Below are 19,577 nucleotides of genomic sequence, written 5' to 3' on the forward strand. Positions count from 1 at the left end.
ACAAGTTGCTGATATTCAGAAAATGTATATATGTGCATGTCATGTTCAGATACGTGTCTGCGTCTTACGTAACTTCTAACGACGAAAAGAGGGGGTGGAGGATGTAAGGGAAAAGTGTGGTCAGCCTGCTCTGCGGTGGCAGCACGGTGCACGGTGCACAGAGGAGGGGATGCGAAAAGGGAAGGGAGAAAAACACGATGGTGATACATGAGAGGTAGGAGGGTGTGCAGTCCCTCTTGCTCTGGGATTGGGGTGGTCCCGCAAAACTGCACACCAAAGAAAACGTGCAAACACCCCTCTGTAGCCTTCATTGGGAAGCTCCCAGTACGTATATATACCTGGTAAACGCCTAAGTAACTCCAGGCTTCGCCTATCCACCTTTCAGTTCCGCGGCCCATGATACCTCAATATTGTTGATTGATTGATTGATTGATTATTTAAAAGAAAACCAGGGAGAAATTGAACTTGTCTCCTGACTAGTTCTGCTACTCCCAAAACAAAACAACAAACAACCAAAAACAAACAAAGTACATTCCCCATCCCCAACAATTAGTGTGTTAGTACACTCAATATTGTATTTGAAGGTGGACCATGTGCAGCACGTGTTTATCACTCGAAATATATAGTCTTGCAACACCATGGCATTTGAGATGCGCGACAAACCACGGAGTGCTAATTTTAGACAGCCGTGTGCCTTATACAGTACACCGAGTGCTGCATGCAAAGAATGAAGCTGTCTCGAATTTTAGGTTTCCAGTGAGTTGTGTATACCGTTGTAGCCGAGTATAGTAGCCGTTGGCAAATAGAAACTTCTTCGCTGACACCGGCTTTGTGCGCGCGCCATCGAGAATACCTTGCTGCTCTCTTTTCTTAGCTGGCATGAAACAGGTGATGGTTCTCGCGCAGCTATCTGCCCTTACTACTTCGCGAAGGAATGCTCAGACAAGTCGCTGCATTGATTACCTCAAATCCCGCTGGCGTTTTCGCAACAGGGGAGAGATTAAGTTTTCACGGCTGCCGTTGGGAACATTCTGTACGCGGGAAAATGAACAGGAAGCTGTTTATCAACTCGTGGCATTTTGGTTAATTCGGCATGACCTGAACAACTTGAAATGAAGATTTTTAGAAAGAAAGATCTCCCTACGCCTCTGGCCACGAGCGTTACGATCACTGGAATACCATTAGCCCTTGCAATTCTCCTCCGGGGGTTTCCCGTGAAGCGTTTCCAGCAGCGCCGAAGTTGCATAACGTTAACTGGACCGAGGAAAGTACAGCCATCCTGCGATCTTTGCCTCCGCGACCTTGGCGCAACAATGGCGGCCGTAGCATACTAACACATGCAGCGGCCGCCATTGTTGCTCCAAGGTCAAGGCGGGAAAGGGAAACCATGGCGTGACTTTCCCCAATCCAGTGACTCTAAAGTTGCAGAGCCCCCAACAGGTACTGCACGGAGGCTATAGGTGCCACCTATCGGAGAACCTCTATGTTACAGTAGTGGCCCCTAGAAGTGCTACCTCACCTTATCAGGTAGAAGAAATCAGATATACACCATCATCATCATCATGGCTACAATGGTCTGCGTATGCCGTGTGGTCTACTGCTTGCTATGCACGGGTAGCCTTGTTCGTCGTCGTTGATATCGCCGCGCTTTGGGAAAATCACGTGATGATATATTTCAGAAAATCACGGATAATCACACTCACCTGATATAGAGTGTGAACTAGCGCCAAATCCCATAACAAAGCTTAGTTGGCTCGCGACGTAAACACCCAATTATTATTATTACCATAACAAAGCGGCGACCGCCGTAACTACTTACTACATACACCTAGGTGCTGGGAGCATTACAAATGACCAATGTCCAGGAAAAGTAGAAACTGCGTAGTGTGTGGCTTTTCGTGCTGGAAACTCCATCTCCACTTTATTTTTACCAAATTTAATGCAATCTAGCCATGCTATAAACTTTGGTGAAAATGATAACCATTGCGGCGAATCGTCGACACTGTGACTAACATTCCACGTGGAGGAAGACGTGCCCGGTCACGTGGTACTACTCTACCAGGTTGCTAAGGAACGTCGTTCTGGAAGGTGCTTGCGGCACGTTGCCTCTTCCTAGTATACCATTTCCAAGCATATTGGCTGCCAAAAAGCTCACGTTGACTCGAAGCAAACTATGCAGCAGGGGAAACACCCAAGAATTTGAACCGTGTGCAAAAGACTATGGACACAAGTCAAGTAAGACCATGATGCAGGGCATTGCTGGGCTAGAAAAGGCAGGAAAACGCGGTGCGGTCGCGTGCATTAGTTCCCCTACTCATCGTCAGGGGGATAAAGAGAGGGGGACGTCGTCTGCTGTGAGCTGAAATGGCAACTTTCCGTCTGACCAATCACCCTTGACCGCGGTTCGATCCCGTGGGCACGAACTTCCGGTCGGCGAGGGAGGTTTCAAAGGAAAAAAGGAAGAGGACCGCTCACGCGTAAGTACATACCGTATATTTCGGGTTAGAGCCCACTAGGCTTCGTCGTCCGTATCGAGAGAATTTGTTACCACAGGGAAATAATGTTTTTATCGATGAGAGATGGGGTCTTAAAGATAAATGAACAGAGGTTAGACTCTTGCAGCGGGGAAAAAAAAAGCTCATGACGTCACACGGGGCTGTATTTGCTACAGAACGGCGAGGCGCTGTGGCCCCTTTGGTCATCTTTATTGGGCAGTCACCTTCCCTCGTATGCTATGTCGGAATATTATAGCAGAAAAGGAGAAATAAACTACTCAGGTGCCATAAGTTCCGCCTCGTGCTATGTTGAGCAATCACGTGGTGCCGGAATATGGAGAGTGCGTACTGCCAACACCACGTAGATCGCTCAAACGACCCGAGAACTCTCAACTCTACCAAATTGGTGGCTCTGTCGAACACTATGACGTCATTTGTTTACAAACAGTAGACTGAACCTCCTCGAGGAATAGCGTACCGTGCTATCGGAGACGTCACGCGGGTTGCAGGGCTCCGCGGGAAGTCGGATAAGTAGAAGAAGAAGACGAGGCAAGCTACGGGAGAAGCAAGGTGGCGGTGCGGACTCCCGTAGCATTTTTATGCTGCTCAAGGTGATTGCGAGTAACACTTTCGTGGATGCAACGAAATGGATTGCAATAACAGAACTTCTCAAGAGCGTAACATCGGAAGGCTTCACGGTTCAGGGTTCGAGATGTGCCATGCGGGAGCCCTACGACGGTAATTAACCGTACCGCGTACCGTACCGGGACGTTGCAAAGTGGTTTTACTAAAACTCACTATTAAGAGTCAGCGATCACGGCCGTGCTTCGCCGGGCGTAGCTATGGGGACCAGCAGCCGTGAGCATTGGGACTGCCAACGCTACCTAGATGTAGAAGGCCTGCTTAATGCCTCCTCTCACTCCTTCGCACGTAGACATATAAAGTCAGCCAATCGCAGCAGCCAGCCAAGATGTCAGCCAATTACCGAACACGATTTTGAATCACAGGCCTTCTATGGGTACCAGTGGCTGCGGTTGGTGGCGGCTCGGTTCCACAGCTATAATGCCGCTGAAAGCAACGTCGCGATTGGCGGACTCTTAATCGTTACGTCACGTCGCTCAAGCGATCTGCTCTGTCTCTACAGGTTGTGTCCGTACTGCGCACTTAGCAGACGACAACCTGTCGTCTGCTACGGCATATCTTATGGACACGACCTGCTAGGTTATAACGACCATGTCATAACCGGCAACCCCAACGAGGAGCCCGTCCGCAGGATCCGCTAGGGGCGCTACTCATCGGCCCGCGAGATCTACATCGTGATTGGACGATAGAAATTTGAATTTTGAACGCGCAGAAGCGGACGTACGACTACCGTAGCAGACGACAGCTAGCAACAGCTCCTATGAAAACGTGTAGAATGATGATGATAATCAACTTTAGAAAGAAGCCTCCATCGTGACACATCCACCGCTTGGACAAAAATACCAAGGAAAGCTAAAGTACAAAGTGTTGCAGAAATTGAGGAAGCAATAACCGGGCCGATGAGCAGCGCCACCGCTAGCTTCCAAATGCGGCGCTGGGAAGGGGTGCCTATGACATGGTCGTTATAATCTAGTAGGTCGTGCTCATGGCTGCACCGCCGGGGGGATTGCAGTGCACGAAAAGACATGACGCTGAGCGCTTACGTGGCAGCAGTTGCTTCGCGGCGCTAACATGAAGTTAAGAAAAAAATACGTGGCAGCAGAAAGCTAGGACGTCTTCCGCCGCAGTATTCTATAGGGAATATCGCACGTGTGAACACACGGTTACGTGGGGAAGTTCCTCCACAACGTGGGCAAGTTCACTCGAATTTACGCCGTTACGTTCAGAACTCGTTAATGCTGAGCAATAAAAGCGCGATTTATTCATACACTTCACGACACCAGTGCGTCTAGAGCGTACCATTATTATCGAACGATTTTATTTATTTATTTTTCTCGTTCTTCCCCGCAGGAAAGCGAAAGTAACTCTTTCGACTTGCTCATTTCAATACGTCCATCATGAAAGCGGGGGGGAAAACAAAAAAAAAAAAAAGAGAGGAAAAAGATGGCTACACCACAACGCACCGCCCCATCGTCTTACCCTTTTTTTTCTTTTTGTTTAAAAGCGGGCGAGAAAGTTTGGACGACGATCGCCCGGGGAGGTATCGATCAAAAATGCAAGGAAGGGGGGGAGAACTCCTTATTTCGCGCTCAATAATAAAGGCAATAACGGCCAACAATATTATGAGAAATATGCGCAGGGAGGGAAGGCGCCCCCCCCCCCCCCTTTTCTCTTTTGGAAACGTCCGTCGAGTGAATTTTTACAGGCTGTCAATAAAGACCTTATTAACATTCAATTTACCGTCAGCGTTTCGTCTGACAGTTTCGAATTTCCCTTACGCTTCACCCCTCTATAGTTGGAGGTTCTCATTACGAGTTTGCTGAATGGTACGTGCGCTTTGCAGGGATCCGTTAACCGAGGGTGTCTTCTTTTTTTTACATTTTTTATTTTTTTTACGGTTCGACTTACGTTGTCGGATGGTTTTCTCGTTATTCGAATTTTTATTTAGCGTTCGAATTATCCGTGCGCGTTAGTGCGTCGCAATACGCTTTGCAGCCCTAGCTATATTGGCGGCGCGTCGATACGGAGTCCGCTCTGTATAGAGGCGGCGTTGGAGCTCGGCGAAAACCGGGCGTTTGTGTTTCCGCGCGTTACTTTACACCTCGTGTTTCCATGGAAAAACGCAGATTTTCAGGGAAAGATCTTCCCGGGAACAGCACCACAAAGGATACCTGTCCCGTCGACCGTTTGACGACCGAAGAGCTCAAGCGGGATTTTTAGAAAAAATCCTACCGGAAACAGCACCGCAAAGGGCAATGGCAAGTAAGAGATTTTAAAGTAACTGTAACTTCTTTCAATCATCATCATCATTAAGGTAACTGTAAAGTGAATTTAGTGACTTTAAAGTAACAGTAACTGTAACTTCCTTCAATCATCATCATCATTAAAGTAACTGTAAAGTGAATTTCACCTCGGGTTTTTATGAAAGCCTAGGAAGAGTACGTCTCAGTTGCGGAATAATGCTTTTTGGAATCCCTTTATTCTTTGAGTAATTGAATTTCAAAGATTGCATTCGAGAACAAGGCTGTGTACTCCCTACGAAACAACACTGGGTTGGCTCGTGTCGGCTATATGGCTGGTCTCGCCTTTTCTCATCCGCGTCCCGGTCTGGCGAAACCGTAATGGCGGAAAAGTTTTCGGGGTACACGCCGTGTGATGTCGAATTTACCAAACCTGAATGCCCTCGAGCTTCGGATAGTCTTGCAGTCAAAGCTTTTGTTCTTACGAGGACACGCCGGAGACACAGCATGACACGATGTCATCCGCATAATCGTCGACGGAGGATGAATTGTCGTCATCGCCGTCACCTGGCCGCGTGGGAAACAGTCTTCGTGTGTAATGAAAATGTTGAGAACCTCACAGCGGAAATATGGTAATTGCTCCTTCAGTCCAGGTGTCCTTGCGGCAAATGCGTGCCGATGCCGACGGCAGAGGAATTCCTTTGTTGACGCGAAATGAGACGTTACCGAAGCAGCGCAGCGGTTGCATTTCAGGAAATCAATACTTTGAAATACTGTGGCTGGACACTGATGTGCTCCAGGTGTCCTACTGCTACGTGAGCGAAAGCGACGACTATACGCCCTTATCAGGAACAGCGAAGTGAACAAGTGAGTTCATTCACGTATGCCTTCAGTTTGTTATCAGTAAAGTTACATATCATAATTTTACGCTGCCCATGGTGCATGCAGGAAGTTTCGGTACCTTGCCTACAAGCCGTCCACTAGGTGGCTTTGGGGACCATTAGGAAAGCACTGCAGAAAAGTCGTCAAAGCATGTGCTGTGCATTCCATAAGGGAAAACTTTCCTTCTGAAGCTTACAAAGGTTTTTGCCTTTTTGACGTGCGATGCAGTAGGTGCTGTCTGACCATGTGTATGTTTATTCGCTTTCACTGAGGTGAAGCTCTCACTTTTCTTTCAGGTTCTTGTGGGCAACATTGAATGCCTGCCATCTTGGCAGAGGTACACTGGATGGTGTGGTCATGAACACTGCAAGGTCACAACAGTATCCCTTTCATGCATAATAAAGGTCTGCCATATACCCCCCTGGAGTAATCGGACAGCCAATACACAGTAAAATACATTCTACAGACATCAAAGCTTGTAAATATTGCTTTATTGGTCACTGTGTTTATGAATGAACGTACGAGTGATAGCAGTAAACAAACAAACAAACAAGGAAGGAAGGAGAACATCCCCGTTCTGTGTCCATATCTAATTTGCAAGTACTTTACCTCCGACCAACCAGTAACGCAATGTATGCATGCTTTTTTTTTTTTTCTTTTATGTGCGCAGCTGCTTGCTACAAACACGTTCCTGTCCATAAGCTCTAAGAGGACATAGGCTATCACATTGCCTGTCAAACATCACATGAGTTCATGACTTCATCAGTATAAGAAAGGTCTCAGGTGGGGACATGCCCATTGTCTTCAACAGAGGCTTCTCTTCAGAGGCATCCCTATCATTGACTCCACAAGCATGTGAAGAAAAATTTTAGACCTTTTCTGTGCACATCCATCTTTGAAACCTTTTCTCAATTTATCATTATAAATTGGTCCGGCCTGGCCGGCCTTCCCTTGATTTACCCACCCGGCCCCGGCCCAACGGCTCCATTATACCTAGCCCGGGCCAGGCCCAAGCTCGAAGAAATTCGAGGTTTTCCGGCCCAGGCCCGGCCCGAGCCTGAAAAATTTATTGGCTACCCTAATCAGGCCCAGTGAAGCGGGCTGTAAAAGTTGACCGTAACAGTGAGGTAATCTAGGCTCGAGCCCTACCTAGGCTCGGGAATGTACGAGCCCGTGTCCGTCCCGCGCCCATACTGGTCAAACCCACACTCTAAGAAAAAAAAAAGGTATTATTTTCTACCCGTTTCGGTAGAGCTGCATTGCAACCACATTTCTACTCCAACCAGCTTTACCTTTTGGGTATAACTACAGAGTAGAAACAAACTACAGAGTAGAATCTGTCGTTCTACCAGCTTGGGTAGGAAATTCTACCATTTTCTCTTAGAGCAAACGTGAGAGAGAGGAGGAAGGGAAAGGGACGCCGACGCTTATACCCGCCGCTAGGAGTCGCGTGTGGATTGGCGCGAAATGGTAGAAGTACCGTCCTGCTGCAACTTTGGGTACGAAATTCTACCTTTTTTTTCTTAGAGTGCACTGCACTACTGCACTGCTCTACTCTCTACCTCCGTAGGTTTAGCTCTCCTGCCTGACCACAATTGCACTCTTCTTTAAACTAAATGTTTCAGCGAAATTACGTCCGCATAATTTATTGCATTTACGGATTACGACTCCGTTAGTCTGCGGTAACGCAGACGCAATCTCATTATACGTTCCTCTCCAACAAGCCTCCTCAAACACTCAAGGTACAAACACCGAAAACGCCCACAAGCAATCCAATCAACAACAAAGTACCCAAAGTACCCGATGCACGTGGTGAGCACCCTATTACGTACGCGCTTATCGCCCCTCAAATCACGCCTTACTCCATTTCCCTCCTCTAATTTAAAGCGAAGCCATCGTCATCGCCAACGAACGAAAAAATAAAAATAAGAACAGAAGAAGGCAAGCAGACGACACGCCACTCCATAATGCATGGAAGCGGCGCTTCAAAAAGAATAACTTTCCTTTCATATCAAAACAGGCACGAGGGTATTCTGGCACTTTGGTGGCGTTCATTTAGTTAGTGAAAAGAGGACGGGAGAAATGAGGGGGCGCCACCAATTAGTCTAATTGATGCTCTGCTTTATACCTCGTCTTTTGAGCATTTCTGTCTGACTTTGCGTCCGTGCAAAACCATTTCCTCTCCACGCGAAACAGGAGGTTATGTCTGTGCAGAAACTCCTGTGTCTGCACATGGTCCAGTACTGTGCAAGTATACATATATGCGTGTTTTTTTTTTTTTAATGCTGGGAGGGCAGTGGTTACAAGGGAAATGAACCTTTCAGGTGTTATCGATAATCATGTTTGGGCATTTCGACAAGCGACTCAGGCACGAAACAATGCAAGGAGGATTTCACATCAGAGGTAATTTTATTGCCATTGTGTAAATTTGTATTTGTATTTGTATTTTGTTTGTATAAATAGAAATTAAAGACATAGATGTAAAAGGCGTGGCCCCGACGAGGCCCTTGTACCGGGTCATGATGCATTAATCAAATTAATGAAGTGATAGTAACGGTCATTTTTGTTCGAATACGTACTTTGTGGACATGACTATGGCAACTGTGGCTATGAGTTGTATATAGACGAACGGATGGAGGGAGGACAGCAGGAAGGAGTGAGAGGTGATTAGTATGCCTCCTGGGCCGACTTCAGATGGAACTGTGTCGAAATTCCTCTGGAATTTGTTTGTTTGTTTGTGTATGCGTGCGTGTGTGTGTGTGGATGGAGGAAACGAGGAGTTGAACCGCGAGGAGATGCTACCCGTTCATAACATTGCGCACATGTAAGATAACATATACACGATAACATAATATTTTTAATTGTGACATCAATTTACCTGCAAGTTCATCGACCAATAATACGTGGATCGAGTATCTTACATCACAGTCCGCACAAGAAACACAAAGCATTTATTTATTTTTTTTTTCTATCAGCGCAATCCACTACGCAGTTGTGAAAACATATTCATTTCCGCACAACAATTCCCGTGTGTGTGTAGCACAGGGATGAATGGGAATAATGAATGTCCCCTATTGTGGTCGCTTTCTGCATATGATCGGAAAAGCAGACTCTCCAAACTGCTCCATGTGTGGTGTTGTGGAGGATGTCGAACACATTATAATTAGAGCCAGAAGCTTTCGGGAAATATTTTTTCCTACATTCGGGGGGTAAAAATCGGGTAAATAAACGTGTGCACTAAATTCATGCAAATTCGGGTGAAAAAACTTCCAGTACGCTAAATTCGGGGAGAAATCGGGCTGAGTCACTCAAACTAACTGTAGTGGTTTGGTACAAATGGTGATGTAACTGTATCTGCTACGAAACAAATTAAGTTAGTGGCTTCCTACAGACGTCCCAGTGAGGGCAGTTTGCCGGGTAAAAATCGGGTTTCACCCTAAAGAGGCAACCTTCAATTCGGGGTGCAAATTCGGGGAAGAATCGGGTAAAACCCTAAAACTTCAGTCTCTAATTATAATGACCTGTTTACGGTACACCGAAGTTGGTCGCCTTCTACAGTCACGGCTGACTGTAGTGCTGGACGGCCGCACGTTCAGTGTGTCAAAAGTACTCTGGCACTGGCACCACAGTGTAAGGCATCGGCCGTTCTCTGCCGTGGTGAAATTTTTCCATAAGACATTGGTGCAGAGACACAGAGTTTTGAAACTTTGGGTGTTCGTGGATTTTGCTATTGAAGTATTTGTGTGTTTTGGTGTCAATACTATGAGGAGTTTACCGTAAGAACACGTTTTCTTCGGAACCATCACCACCACCATCATCATCATCGTTAAAAGAGTTTTTCACCAATGTAACTGGCGCAAGTGATGTGCAGTTACTGGCTTCACACTAGTGAAGCCGAAATCTCCATTTTATTTTTTTCTTTAAAAAAAATCAAATCAATTCTAGAGATGACGTCGAAGAATGAGTTAGGAGTTCGATCCCCACAACGTTGCACTCGGGCAATGAAAATCGGCTTTTTGCCAAAGCTAATCACGATGCCAAATGGCGGAAATATCCCCAAAACATGCGCACGCGCAGATTCCCCTCTCTCCTATGCCTCAAATTATCTGACGGGAGACCTTTAAAAAAATGTCATCGTGAAGTTCTAAAAATCGCCACCCTCGAAGTAGGGCGTTATAAAACAAGCAGTACATATATCAGACCTACAATCAAAAGCTGCCTAATGTTTCCAATAATGCTTCCAGTGACAATAAGTAATGACGATAACTACATTTACATATTATGTCAAGGAAGTGCATTAATGCCACGACGGCCGCTACTCCACTTCGTCTCGTGATCTTTTTCGAGGTATGAATCTCAGTTGCGGGTCCCCAAAATAACCTTGGCGTTTCCGCGAGGGCTACCCGAATTGAAGCTCCGTCTGCTGCAGAGCATTCCTGCGTGGCAATGATTCCGCCGACTTCGATATAAGCTAACTGGGTCGTGCGGACAGTGCCAGTGTCAGTGATTGGGCGACTGAGCTCCTACGAATCCCATATCGTCTGCAAGTTTCTGAAGGAGTTATGTGGACGACGCTGAGGTAAGTGACAGCGTTCTTAGTTGGAGTATAGGGTAATTAACGTGCGCTGAAATGATGTGGACTAGGAAAAGGTAAATACTATAATATACAGACGGCTCATTAGCTGGTTTCTAATTAAGATTTTGCAGCGAACCCGGATCATTAGTAATCCGCAACAAAATTTGTTGAAACGTAACGTTGAAAAAAAAAAAGCGTAGTATTATTTGGCAAGGATGCAGTATCGGCATCATAATCTCCGGCGTACATATGCCGTGTATACATACGAGCGACGGAATATTTTAGTGGACGGAAAAGCAAAAAAAAAAATGGTCTACGGGGCGGAAGTTTCGTCGGGTCTGATGTTGAACATTCGTACAGCGCACGAATATCCGGTGTGGCGTATAGTGAATACGTAGCAGACGACACCATCGGCCCCGCTGTCTGCCAATTAACAACTTGTAGTAACCTGTAATAACTTGTCATGCATCGGCCGACGCAGTCATCGTGATTGATACATAGCAGACGACACCATCGGCCCCGTTGTCTGCCAATTAATAACTTGTAGTAACCTGTAATAAATTGTCATGCATCGGCCGACGGAGTCATCGTGATTGATACATAGCAGACGTGAATACATAGCAGACGACACCATCGGCCCTAAAAGCATAGCATGCGTGAATACATAACAGACGATACCATCGGCCCTGCATACATAGCAGACGTGAATACACAGCAGACGACACCATCGGCCTTGCATACATAGCAGACGTGAATACATAGCAGACGACACCATCGGCTCTGTCGTCATCCAATTAATAACTTGTAGTAACCTGTAATAACTTGTCATGCATCGGCCAACGGAGTCATCCTGATTGAACAGTGGACATTTGAATTTTAATGTTCAGAACGCGGACACACAGCGGTAACCAATCACAGAAGCGGAGCAGGATATTCTCTGAAGAGCGTTTTGCGCATCTGCCGCTGGATGAATACTTCCGTGTTCTAATGCAATCGCCGCTATTATTTTCTTTTCATCCGAACGAACTCGCAAATCCTTCCGTATCTGTCGTGTTGTTTGCTTTTTTTGTATTTGTTATTCTGTTTGTGCATTAAATGTTTGTAGAAATTATGACACTATCTATATCTATGACACTATCTGTATGTCGTGACTTCGTGCGTTAATTTGGTGCACCATTTTTACGGGCATGCTCATGTGTCAAAACAACAAAAAATAAAAACTGGATTAGGTTGTATTTTGGATAATAAAGTGGAAACATAGGTAAAGAGTTTGGCGACCGCGCTCTTGCTTCGTTAGCCGCAAGTTCACAAATCGCTTACTTGCTCCAAATGCGTCTCATGCACTAAACGTGATTTTAATAGGTTCGAATAAAGCCACTTAACAACGCATCAAACCGGATGCAACACATTTCCTCGAACAGCCCTCGCCACTTCACCCTCCCTGACTCCCGACCCCATGAAAGACATCAGTCCCCTCAATCTTTCTTCAGGCTAACATTCACTGACAAACAACTTTCGCCGACACAGCGGCCTCTACGACTACACCCGCCACCATCCTCTCGAAGCAAGAGGAGATACTGCGTCCGCACAGCCTCGACCCCAGATCGCCAATCAATCTAGCCCGTCTGTTACGCTAACGATACTCTCCACTCCCTTCTCGTCTCTATAAAGTACGTCAAAATGTTACCAGCACCGAACCCCCAAGGGCTCTTCCCTCTTTTTCTTTCCCTTCGAACGCCAGGTGGTGCCGCGAGCGAACGTATCAGAAACGGAAAGCAGACGACACACAGCCGCCGCGTCGTCTGCTAGAAAAGACGAAGGTTTCGGTTTCCCTCCGACGGCAGCTTGAAACGCGATCGATGTTAAGGAGATTAACTGCGGGAAAACCGGTTGCTCTGTCTTCTGTTTCGGTTTCTTTGTTCTTCACGGACTTATTTCGGTGTTCGTCCATCATGAGAGAATATCGTGTGTCCCCGCTGTTCGATCGGAGGCGGTTTCCGGTGTCTTCCGTTCTATTGCGGGACGGGAACAAGTGACGGGTTTAGAAAAGGCCATCGATACGTGACACTCACTTTGATTTGGTGCAACGTAGGGTTATCTGAGTTTGACACGTCATCTAATGGAAGTAGCGACATTTGCATGTGCTGCCGGAACAGGATCTGTTGACGAGAGTTAAGAATGTGTACCACGCGAAGCTAAAACTGTCAAATGAATACCTGACCAACGCGTGTTACCTGAAAATGTTACAGAAATTAGCGCTGTGGTGTGCATGTTGATCTCGTATTATATAGGTATTATATTACATTAACAAAGCATTTTAGTGTGGGATAAAATCAAAAGAAGGAAAAGATAACTGACAGAACGTTTCATACATAGCGCAACATCGTGGTTTACACCTCTTGCTTTAAATCGTCTGCGCAATTTTTTATATATGTTTTCAATTAAGCTATCTAGCTCTACTACCCCAGCACATACAAAAAGTCCCAAAAGAAAGCACTTCAGCAGCTACAACCAACTTCACCTTAAGGATTGTTTGTTGCTACGTATTTCCAACACAACGCTCCTATTACAGTCTAGAAAACCTTACACCACTCAAAAAGAAAACCTCATACATCCATCACGCCCAAAAAGTAGTTGAAATTCTCCTTATCCTATCTACCCCTGTCATACGAGCAGTGTTCAGTGTTCATTGAAATCAATAACCATTGAACCAGTGCCGTGTATGCCAAAGGGAGTCTGGCCATTAGGAGGAGCCTAAAAAAGGGGCTCGACCTGTCAATCAAATTGAGCGTTTTTCATTGGCTGCTGTTTTCTTTGCGGGCCGCCATCACACCAAAATTTTCCCGAAAATGGCGGCGTAGCTTGGAACGGCGAAGCGAGGATTTCATGACAATGTTTTTTCCACAAATTACGTCAATTTTATTCCGTAAGTGTACATTCTGTTACAATTATCTTGCAAATCACCTTTAAATTACGCTCCAGTGTCGATGTTTACCTGAAAATAATATGTTTCGTCGTCCTTGTTAGGCCTAGTAACGACAGCGATCACATTCAAATAGCGAGAAAAACGCTACAAATGGCCAAAAATTTTCATTTTATGACATACTTTTATTCATATACACACCTTTGCCCGTTCTTGGTTCAGTCTTGTTATGTTTTATAGTTGAAATACGTATAATACCGGCAGTCTGTTCCAACTAGCGGTTCTGCCGGCCAATCAGTTCTGCTACTTCTGCCTTCTGCTATTCTACGTCTTCCCGGCGTGCCCCTCACCATCCAGATGGCGCCGTTAAAAGTGGACGCAAAATCCATTATGTTGTTAGGTCGTCAGGGAATATCCTATTCAATCTAATCCAATCCAGTTTCCCGAAAATGTCGGCACCCAATTAATACAGGTAATATATAGCTTGGATAGCCTGGGGTTAATAGCGAACTGTATTTTGGCTCGTGATTGGCCAGAGAGCTCAAAAAGTGGGTGGAGCTCCAGGTATAGGCATGTTCCATTAATGGCCAGACTCCCTTTGGCATACACGGCTCTGCATTGAACATGCTCGAAGCGCCACAAAGTGTGCAACATGCCAACCTGTCATGGAGCATTAGATCCAATGCTGTTTGAGAAGTTGACACGTCATACGCTTGGTGACGCTTCGAGCATGTTCAATGTAGGGTGCCTCAATACTAACTCCGTCTGCATGGGGTGAAGACAACCGCGTCGTCTGCTACGAATTTCCGCCATATTGACTCCCACGCACACTTCGCGATACGCTCACAAAAGTGTAGCGACACACTGCATGTTACAGTTGAGTAAATTCGTAGCAAAGTAGGTTTGAAAAAGTTGGCGATATCCGTACACAACGTCCATGCGTGGTAAGCGTGGGGGTCAATATGGCGGCATTCGCTTCTACAAAGGGTGACTCCACGCTACACAGAGTGAGCACCCTAGTTCAATGGCGATTGATTTCAATGAGCGTTCAACACTGCCCGTACGACAGGGGCAGTAGAGGATATAGGAAGAATTTCACTATTTTTTGAGCGCAAACATTGAGAAAGTCTCATTAGCTGTAATTCAATTTCACCAGTGACGACCCCATCTTTCAACTGCCGTGCATTCCTTTCTTTCTTACTTTTCTCTCTCTTCGTCCTTTACGCACGAAGCCTTTTAAGAAAATGATCCTCTCCTATCAGATACTATACATTCTTCGTGCACGTTTTTCTTGTCGCCTCGGGTTTTTCTTATGGATCTTTGGCGCCCAACTTCGCATGCTTTTTAACTATTCTTTCATCCTTATGTATCGTATTACATTTGCCGGATAAACACATTCTTGTCCTTCTCGCTCTCGTTGTCAGGGTTCCTTGTTGATTTTGGCACGTACCTTCTTGTTCGTTATCGTCTGTTCTTATTCTGCTCCTTCGGCGTAACAGTTAGCAGACATCGATTCTCGATGGGAGACACGGATGGGAAGCGGAATACGACGCATCTGTTGCGTCAGGCGACACGGATACCGACACAGAGTTTGCACACTTCCTTCCTTCTTTATTGCTCAATCACGCTTTGCTCCCGACTGATGTCGACAAAGCAGACGACAGCTCCGTCGTCTGCTTCAGGCAATGTTCGAAATGTCGTCTGCTTTGAATATGGCGTGGACGGAGTCCTCTTGCGCTAGTACTAAGCAACAAAAGAAAAAACTGAAAAGAAATTTCTACGATTCTATGGCTGGAAGTTAACAATAATGGCCTCAAGAATAGCTGCAGGTAAGAAGAAATGGAAGAAAAAACAGGTCAGAAATTAGGCTGCATCTAATGCTTTACGACAACATGAAATCGCACCCGTTGTCGAAGCAGAAAAGAAAAACGACTTGGCTCTTTGCAGAGTTTCAGACACTCTGTAAATTCTGCGCCAAAGTTCAACTTCAATGTTAATCCCCCACTGGATGAACGTTGTAGCATCAAGTCAACAACTACATGGGGAATCCCCTGGAATTTCACGCAGCCGTGGAATCAATCTACCAATATTGGCGTCCAGTCAGAATATTCCAACTATCTGCTGCAAAGCTGTGAATTATCTGGCATTGTTTCCTTGTGCAGCCATTTCCGGCTTACCCGTAACTGCATTCCCCGCAAGACTCCTTGTCCCGTCTACGTCGTCGTGAACCAGCTTGCGATCATTGGTTGTGTGTTCACTTGAAACTGAACTTGTTATCCGTATCCACAAATGGAGTTCGGGAAACAAAGTTCCAGTATACTAGTGTCATTCTGATTCACTTATCCGGAAAAATGTCATGTTGTCCGTGCTGGGCGTTTGCTGGGCATTGTCCCGGTGCAGCGTCAGCTCCCCGGGAACCTTCTGCTTTAGTCTTTGATCCCCTTTTGCTCAGAAGTCTCTTACTGGATACTGGTGATTACGGACAGTAGTAATGGCTCCGTTGACGCGCAAGATGTGCCCGATTTCCACAGGGCACAAGAGGTCGATATGCGAGCGTCGGATAGACAAGCCCAATGAAAGTATATCTTGCGTTCAAGCCCCGTATAAAGCAAACACCTTCTAGATAACAAAAGGCTTCTGTACTCTTTCTATTTACGTCACGCCATTATGGTCCTGCTGTGGCTGTTGGGGAGATGTGACGTCACCGAATGAGCGAAGGAGAGAAAAGCTGACTCACTGAAAATGCATGGCGGCCGGACCAGATGCGTGACGTTTTTGAGAGTGTGCCGAGGCATCACCACCTATATAGATAGAGAAAGCCCGCTCACTCGTCGACGTGACGTAACAACTAAGAGTCAGCCAATCAGGATCGTGTTTTCAACGGCCGTAGCCAATCACGAACGTGCTCTCAACGGTCGTAACCACGGAGACGAACTACCGTCGTCTGCGAGTAGTGCTTGAACTTCTTCGCGTACTAAATGGGAAAAAACTTCAAAATAAAGCGCAAAACGGACCCATATATCCTTCTCAAAAGCGTGTTACACGAGTTATCTACATATTCTAGTCTACAGGTTATAAGTTAGGTGCAATCGTTGCGAACTCTTGAATTCGCAGAACGGCGAGTCGCAGCAGTAGCAGACGAATTCTGACCTCATATGTCCACGTAGTGAAGAAGGGAGAGGAGGCAATAAGCAGGCCTTATGTATCGAGGTGGGCGTTGGCCGAGGCCTTCTGTTATCGGGAAGGGGTTGATAAAGTGCGCTGGATGTTGATAACGGAACGTCGACGATCTGTGACAAACTGTAGGAAAAAGAGAAGTGGCGATCCAGTGATCCAGCAGATTGTCAGGCACACTTCTGTCACACGTCTCAGAAACGCCCAACGACTTGGAACGGTCCACTTTCGAAGGCGTTCTAAGACAACGTGTCCCAGAACACAAGCTTGTTCTCTTTCTCTTCCTCTCTCTCTCTCTCTCTTTCTGAGCAATTAACATATTTAATGAAATCGTCCGCCTCCTCTCGCTTGATTCGCTTATCCAAGAATTCGTTATCCAGACGATATGTGGCGACAACCGAGGTGTCCGGATAAAGAACGCATTTAGGCTCGACGTGGTAGCGGGCACGTCAACAAAAATCAAAGAATGAACAAATACGAGGAATATCCGTGCACTATTTTTCGGTGAACTTTCCGCGAGCGTGTCAAAAACGCAGGGGAAAAAAAAAGAACCTCGTAGCCCTTGTAGACAACTGTAATGAACAGCGGGGATAAGGACGTAGAGGGCGCCACCAGGGGACAACCTTTTTTTGTGTTTGCGAAGCGAGTGCCGTACGTCGTTACCTTTCCTTTCCCCGTTTGTCTTTCCCTCTCTCTTTAAAATTCCGACCGCGTAGTCCGAGACAAAGTCCGCTACGAGGAAATGTATCCTGCGACAACTTTCTAGCCAAGACAAGACGGATCACCGGGGCGCACTCCAACTCAAACAAAGGCTAGCACTCAGGCACGCACAAAGCCGGTCACTAGCGAGCGAACAAAAAACACTTCCAGCGAGGCAAACAAAAAAAAAAAAAAAAGGCGGCCAGTAGCAAAAAAGTAAAGAAAGAGCCAAAACTTTAAGAAATGCTGATCCAAGGCGTCTCGACGGAGACACTTCAAGATGATTGGTTCGTCGGGGTTCCCACGGAGGCACTGGCGCATCGCCTCTGCGCACAGCCTAAACCGCGAGTTTATTTTCCTCCGGAATAAAATTGATGCATTTTGAGTGCGAAAGATATAGTGGCCACCGACCTCGGCTCTCCGAAACTTCTCCACCTAACGCAACCAAAACCAATCGTGGAAAAGAACAATACATCAAGGCGAGATAGGAAGGTCGTACTAAAACAGAGCCCATATAAAAAAAGGATGCACCGAGAAATATCTAGCACTGCCGAGCCTACGGGGTAAAGAGAGAGAGAGAGATAGAGAGAGAGAGGGTGGGTGGAGGGAAAGGAGGCACGAAGAGGATGGCGGGAGGCATCATCTATCTTAGAGCTGACAACTCCGTTCAACGACCATAATGCGGAAAAGTAGGAAAAGAACCCTTAGAAGAACGCCACACAATGTTACGCTCTGCGTGATATTATGAGGTGCTTTAAAGGGGTTGTGATGCTTCGATAATTATGGGGCATTACATCCCGAAAGAATTGCACTGCACGCCAGGAGTAGCTATATTCTTTTTCTACACGTCGTAGTTTGCGATATAAAACCCCTGGAACAAACTTCGCTCTCCAGCTCTGGCATCGGAGGAGCGCGGGCCTCGCCCATTCCTACTGGTTCCCGTAAGCACGTGATCTCTCCCACAGACGCCTCACTAGCCGAAGAATGACGTCACATTGGGATATAAATATCGGAATCGTTCCCGCTTAACTCCGGAACAGAAACTCCGGGGTCTTCCAATGACCGATACAGGCACAGATGTCAATTTGTCCGCGGCGTAAAACATTGTTTTGTGGCTAGGACTTCAATATTTCGCAAAACATTCATAAGCTACAAATATCACACAACAGAATACTGCTGACAGTCGATGAGAATCTGCTGGACGGTACTTGGGGTATTACAGAAAGGGCATTGCATTGTGTTACTGTAACCCAGCTTGTGGAGGAACGTGACCGAGAACTCTTGGAAAGCAAGGGTGGTGCATGCAGCGTACGGCCTCGTGAACTTCTCCCACTTCCAGTTTTCTTTCTTTCTTTTTTTTTTCGCGAACACCAACACTACTTCTGTTTTCCGGGACCGATTGCCACTCACTTAGGAGTGCTAACTCCTGCGCTTTTCAAAACTAGGGCAACTCGGAATTGAGCTCCTACTCGCAAAGCGGAATTTGCACTGCAGAGCGGCAAGAATGAGAGGAAGATGCGAAGTCAGGGGTTTCCAAGGTCTGTAGAAAACAAACAAGGTCTGTTCAAACAAACTTTGAAAGTGTGTCAAGGACAGTGTGAACCATGGTCGGTGTATTATTTGCCGTGCCCATTTTCCACGCGCCCGTTGCAACTTTGATGCAAAACTTGGAATTTAGGCGCACACCGATGCAAATTTCGCTTACATTTACGTACGGAAGTAACCACGACTTCGGAATGCGACTTACGCATACTAACCCCCTCATCCATCTCCATCTGTCCAGATCTGTACGCCGCTCATAGGCACAGTTGCTTCGCGGCGCTAACACGAAATAAAAAACTTTTTCATTGAAACGACAAGAAAAAAAAACGCTTTTAACATTTCCTTTTCCTAGCTTCTGCTGATAAGGGCAGTATGGTTGCGTTGCCGCGCAAAGTTATCCGAAA

The 19,577-nt window shown here is 46.3% G+C and overlaps 2 protein-coding genes across 5 annotated transcripts in view; one reads left to right on the plus strand and one right to left on the minus strand.

Moving 5' to 3' along the window:
* LOC135391904 (chaoptin-like) overlaps nt 1–19,577 on the minus strand; it is a 355,781-nt gene that overhangs the window by 108,821 nt on the left and 227,383 nt on the right. The window lies entirely within an intron of this gene.
* Nucleotides 10,668–19,577, plus strand: part of LOC135391903 (chaoptin-like) — a 45,272-nt gene continuing 36,362 nt past the window's right edge. Inside the window, exon 1 of the mRNA XM_064622442.1 lies at nt 10,668–10,838. Coding sequence (XP_064478512.1) covers nt 10,822–10,838 — 17 coding nt within the window. The 5' untranslated portion in view covers nt 10,668–10,821. The remainder of the gene's footprint in view (nt 10,839–19,577) is intronic.

This window comes from Ornithodoros turicata, chromosome 4, assembly GCF_037126465.1.
Source record: "Ornithodoros turicata isolate Travis chromosome 4, ASM3712646v1, whole genome shotgun sequence".
In the NCBI taxonomy this organism is placed as follows: Eukaryota; Metazoa; Arthropoda; class Arachnida; order Ixodida; family Argasidae; genus Ornithodoros; species Ornithodoros turicata.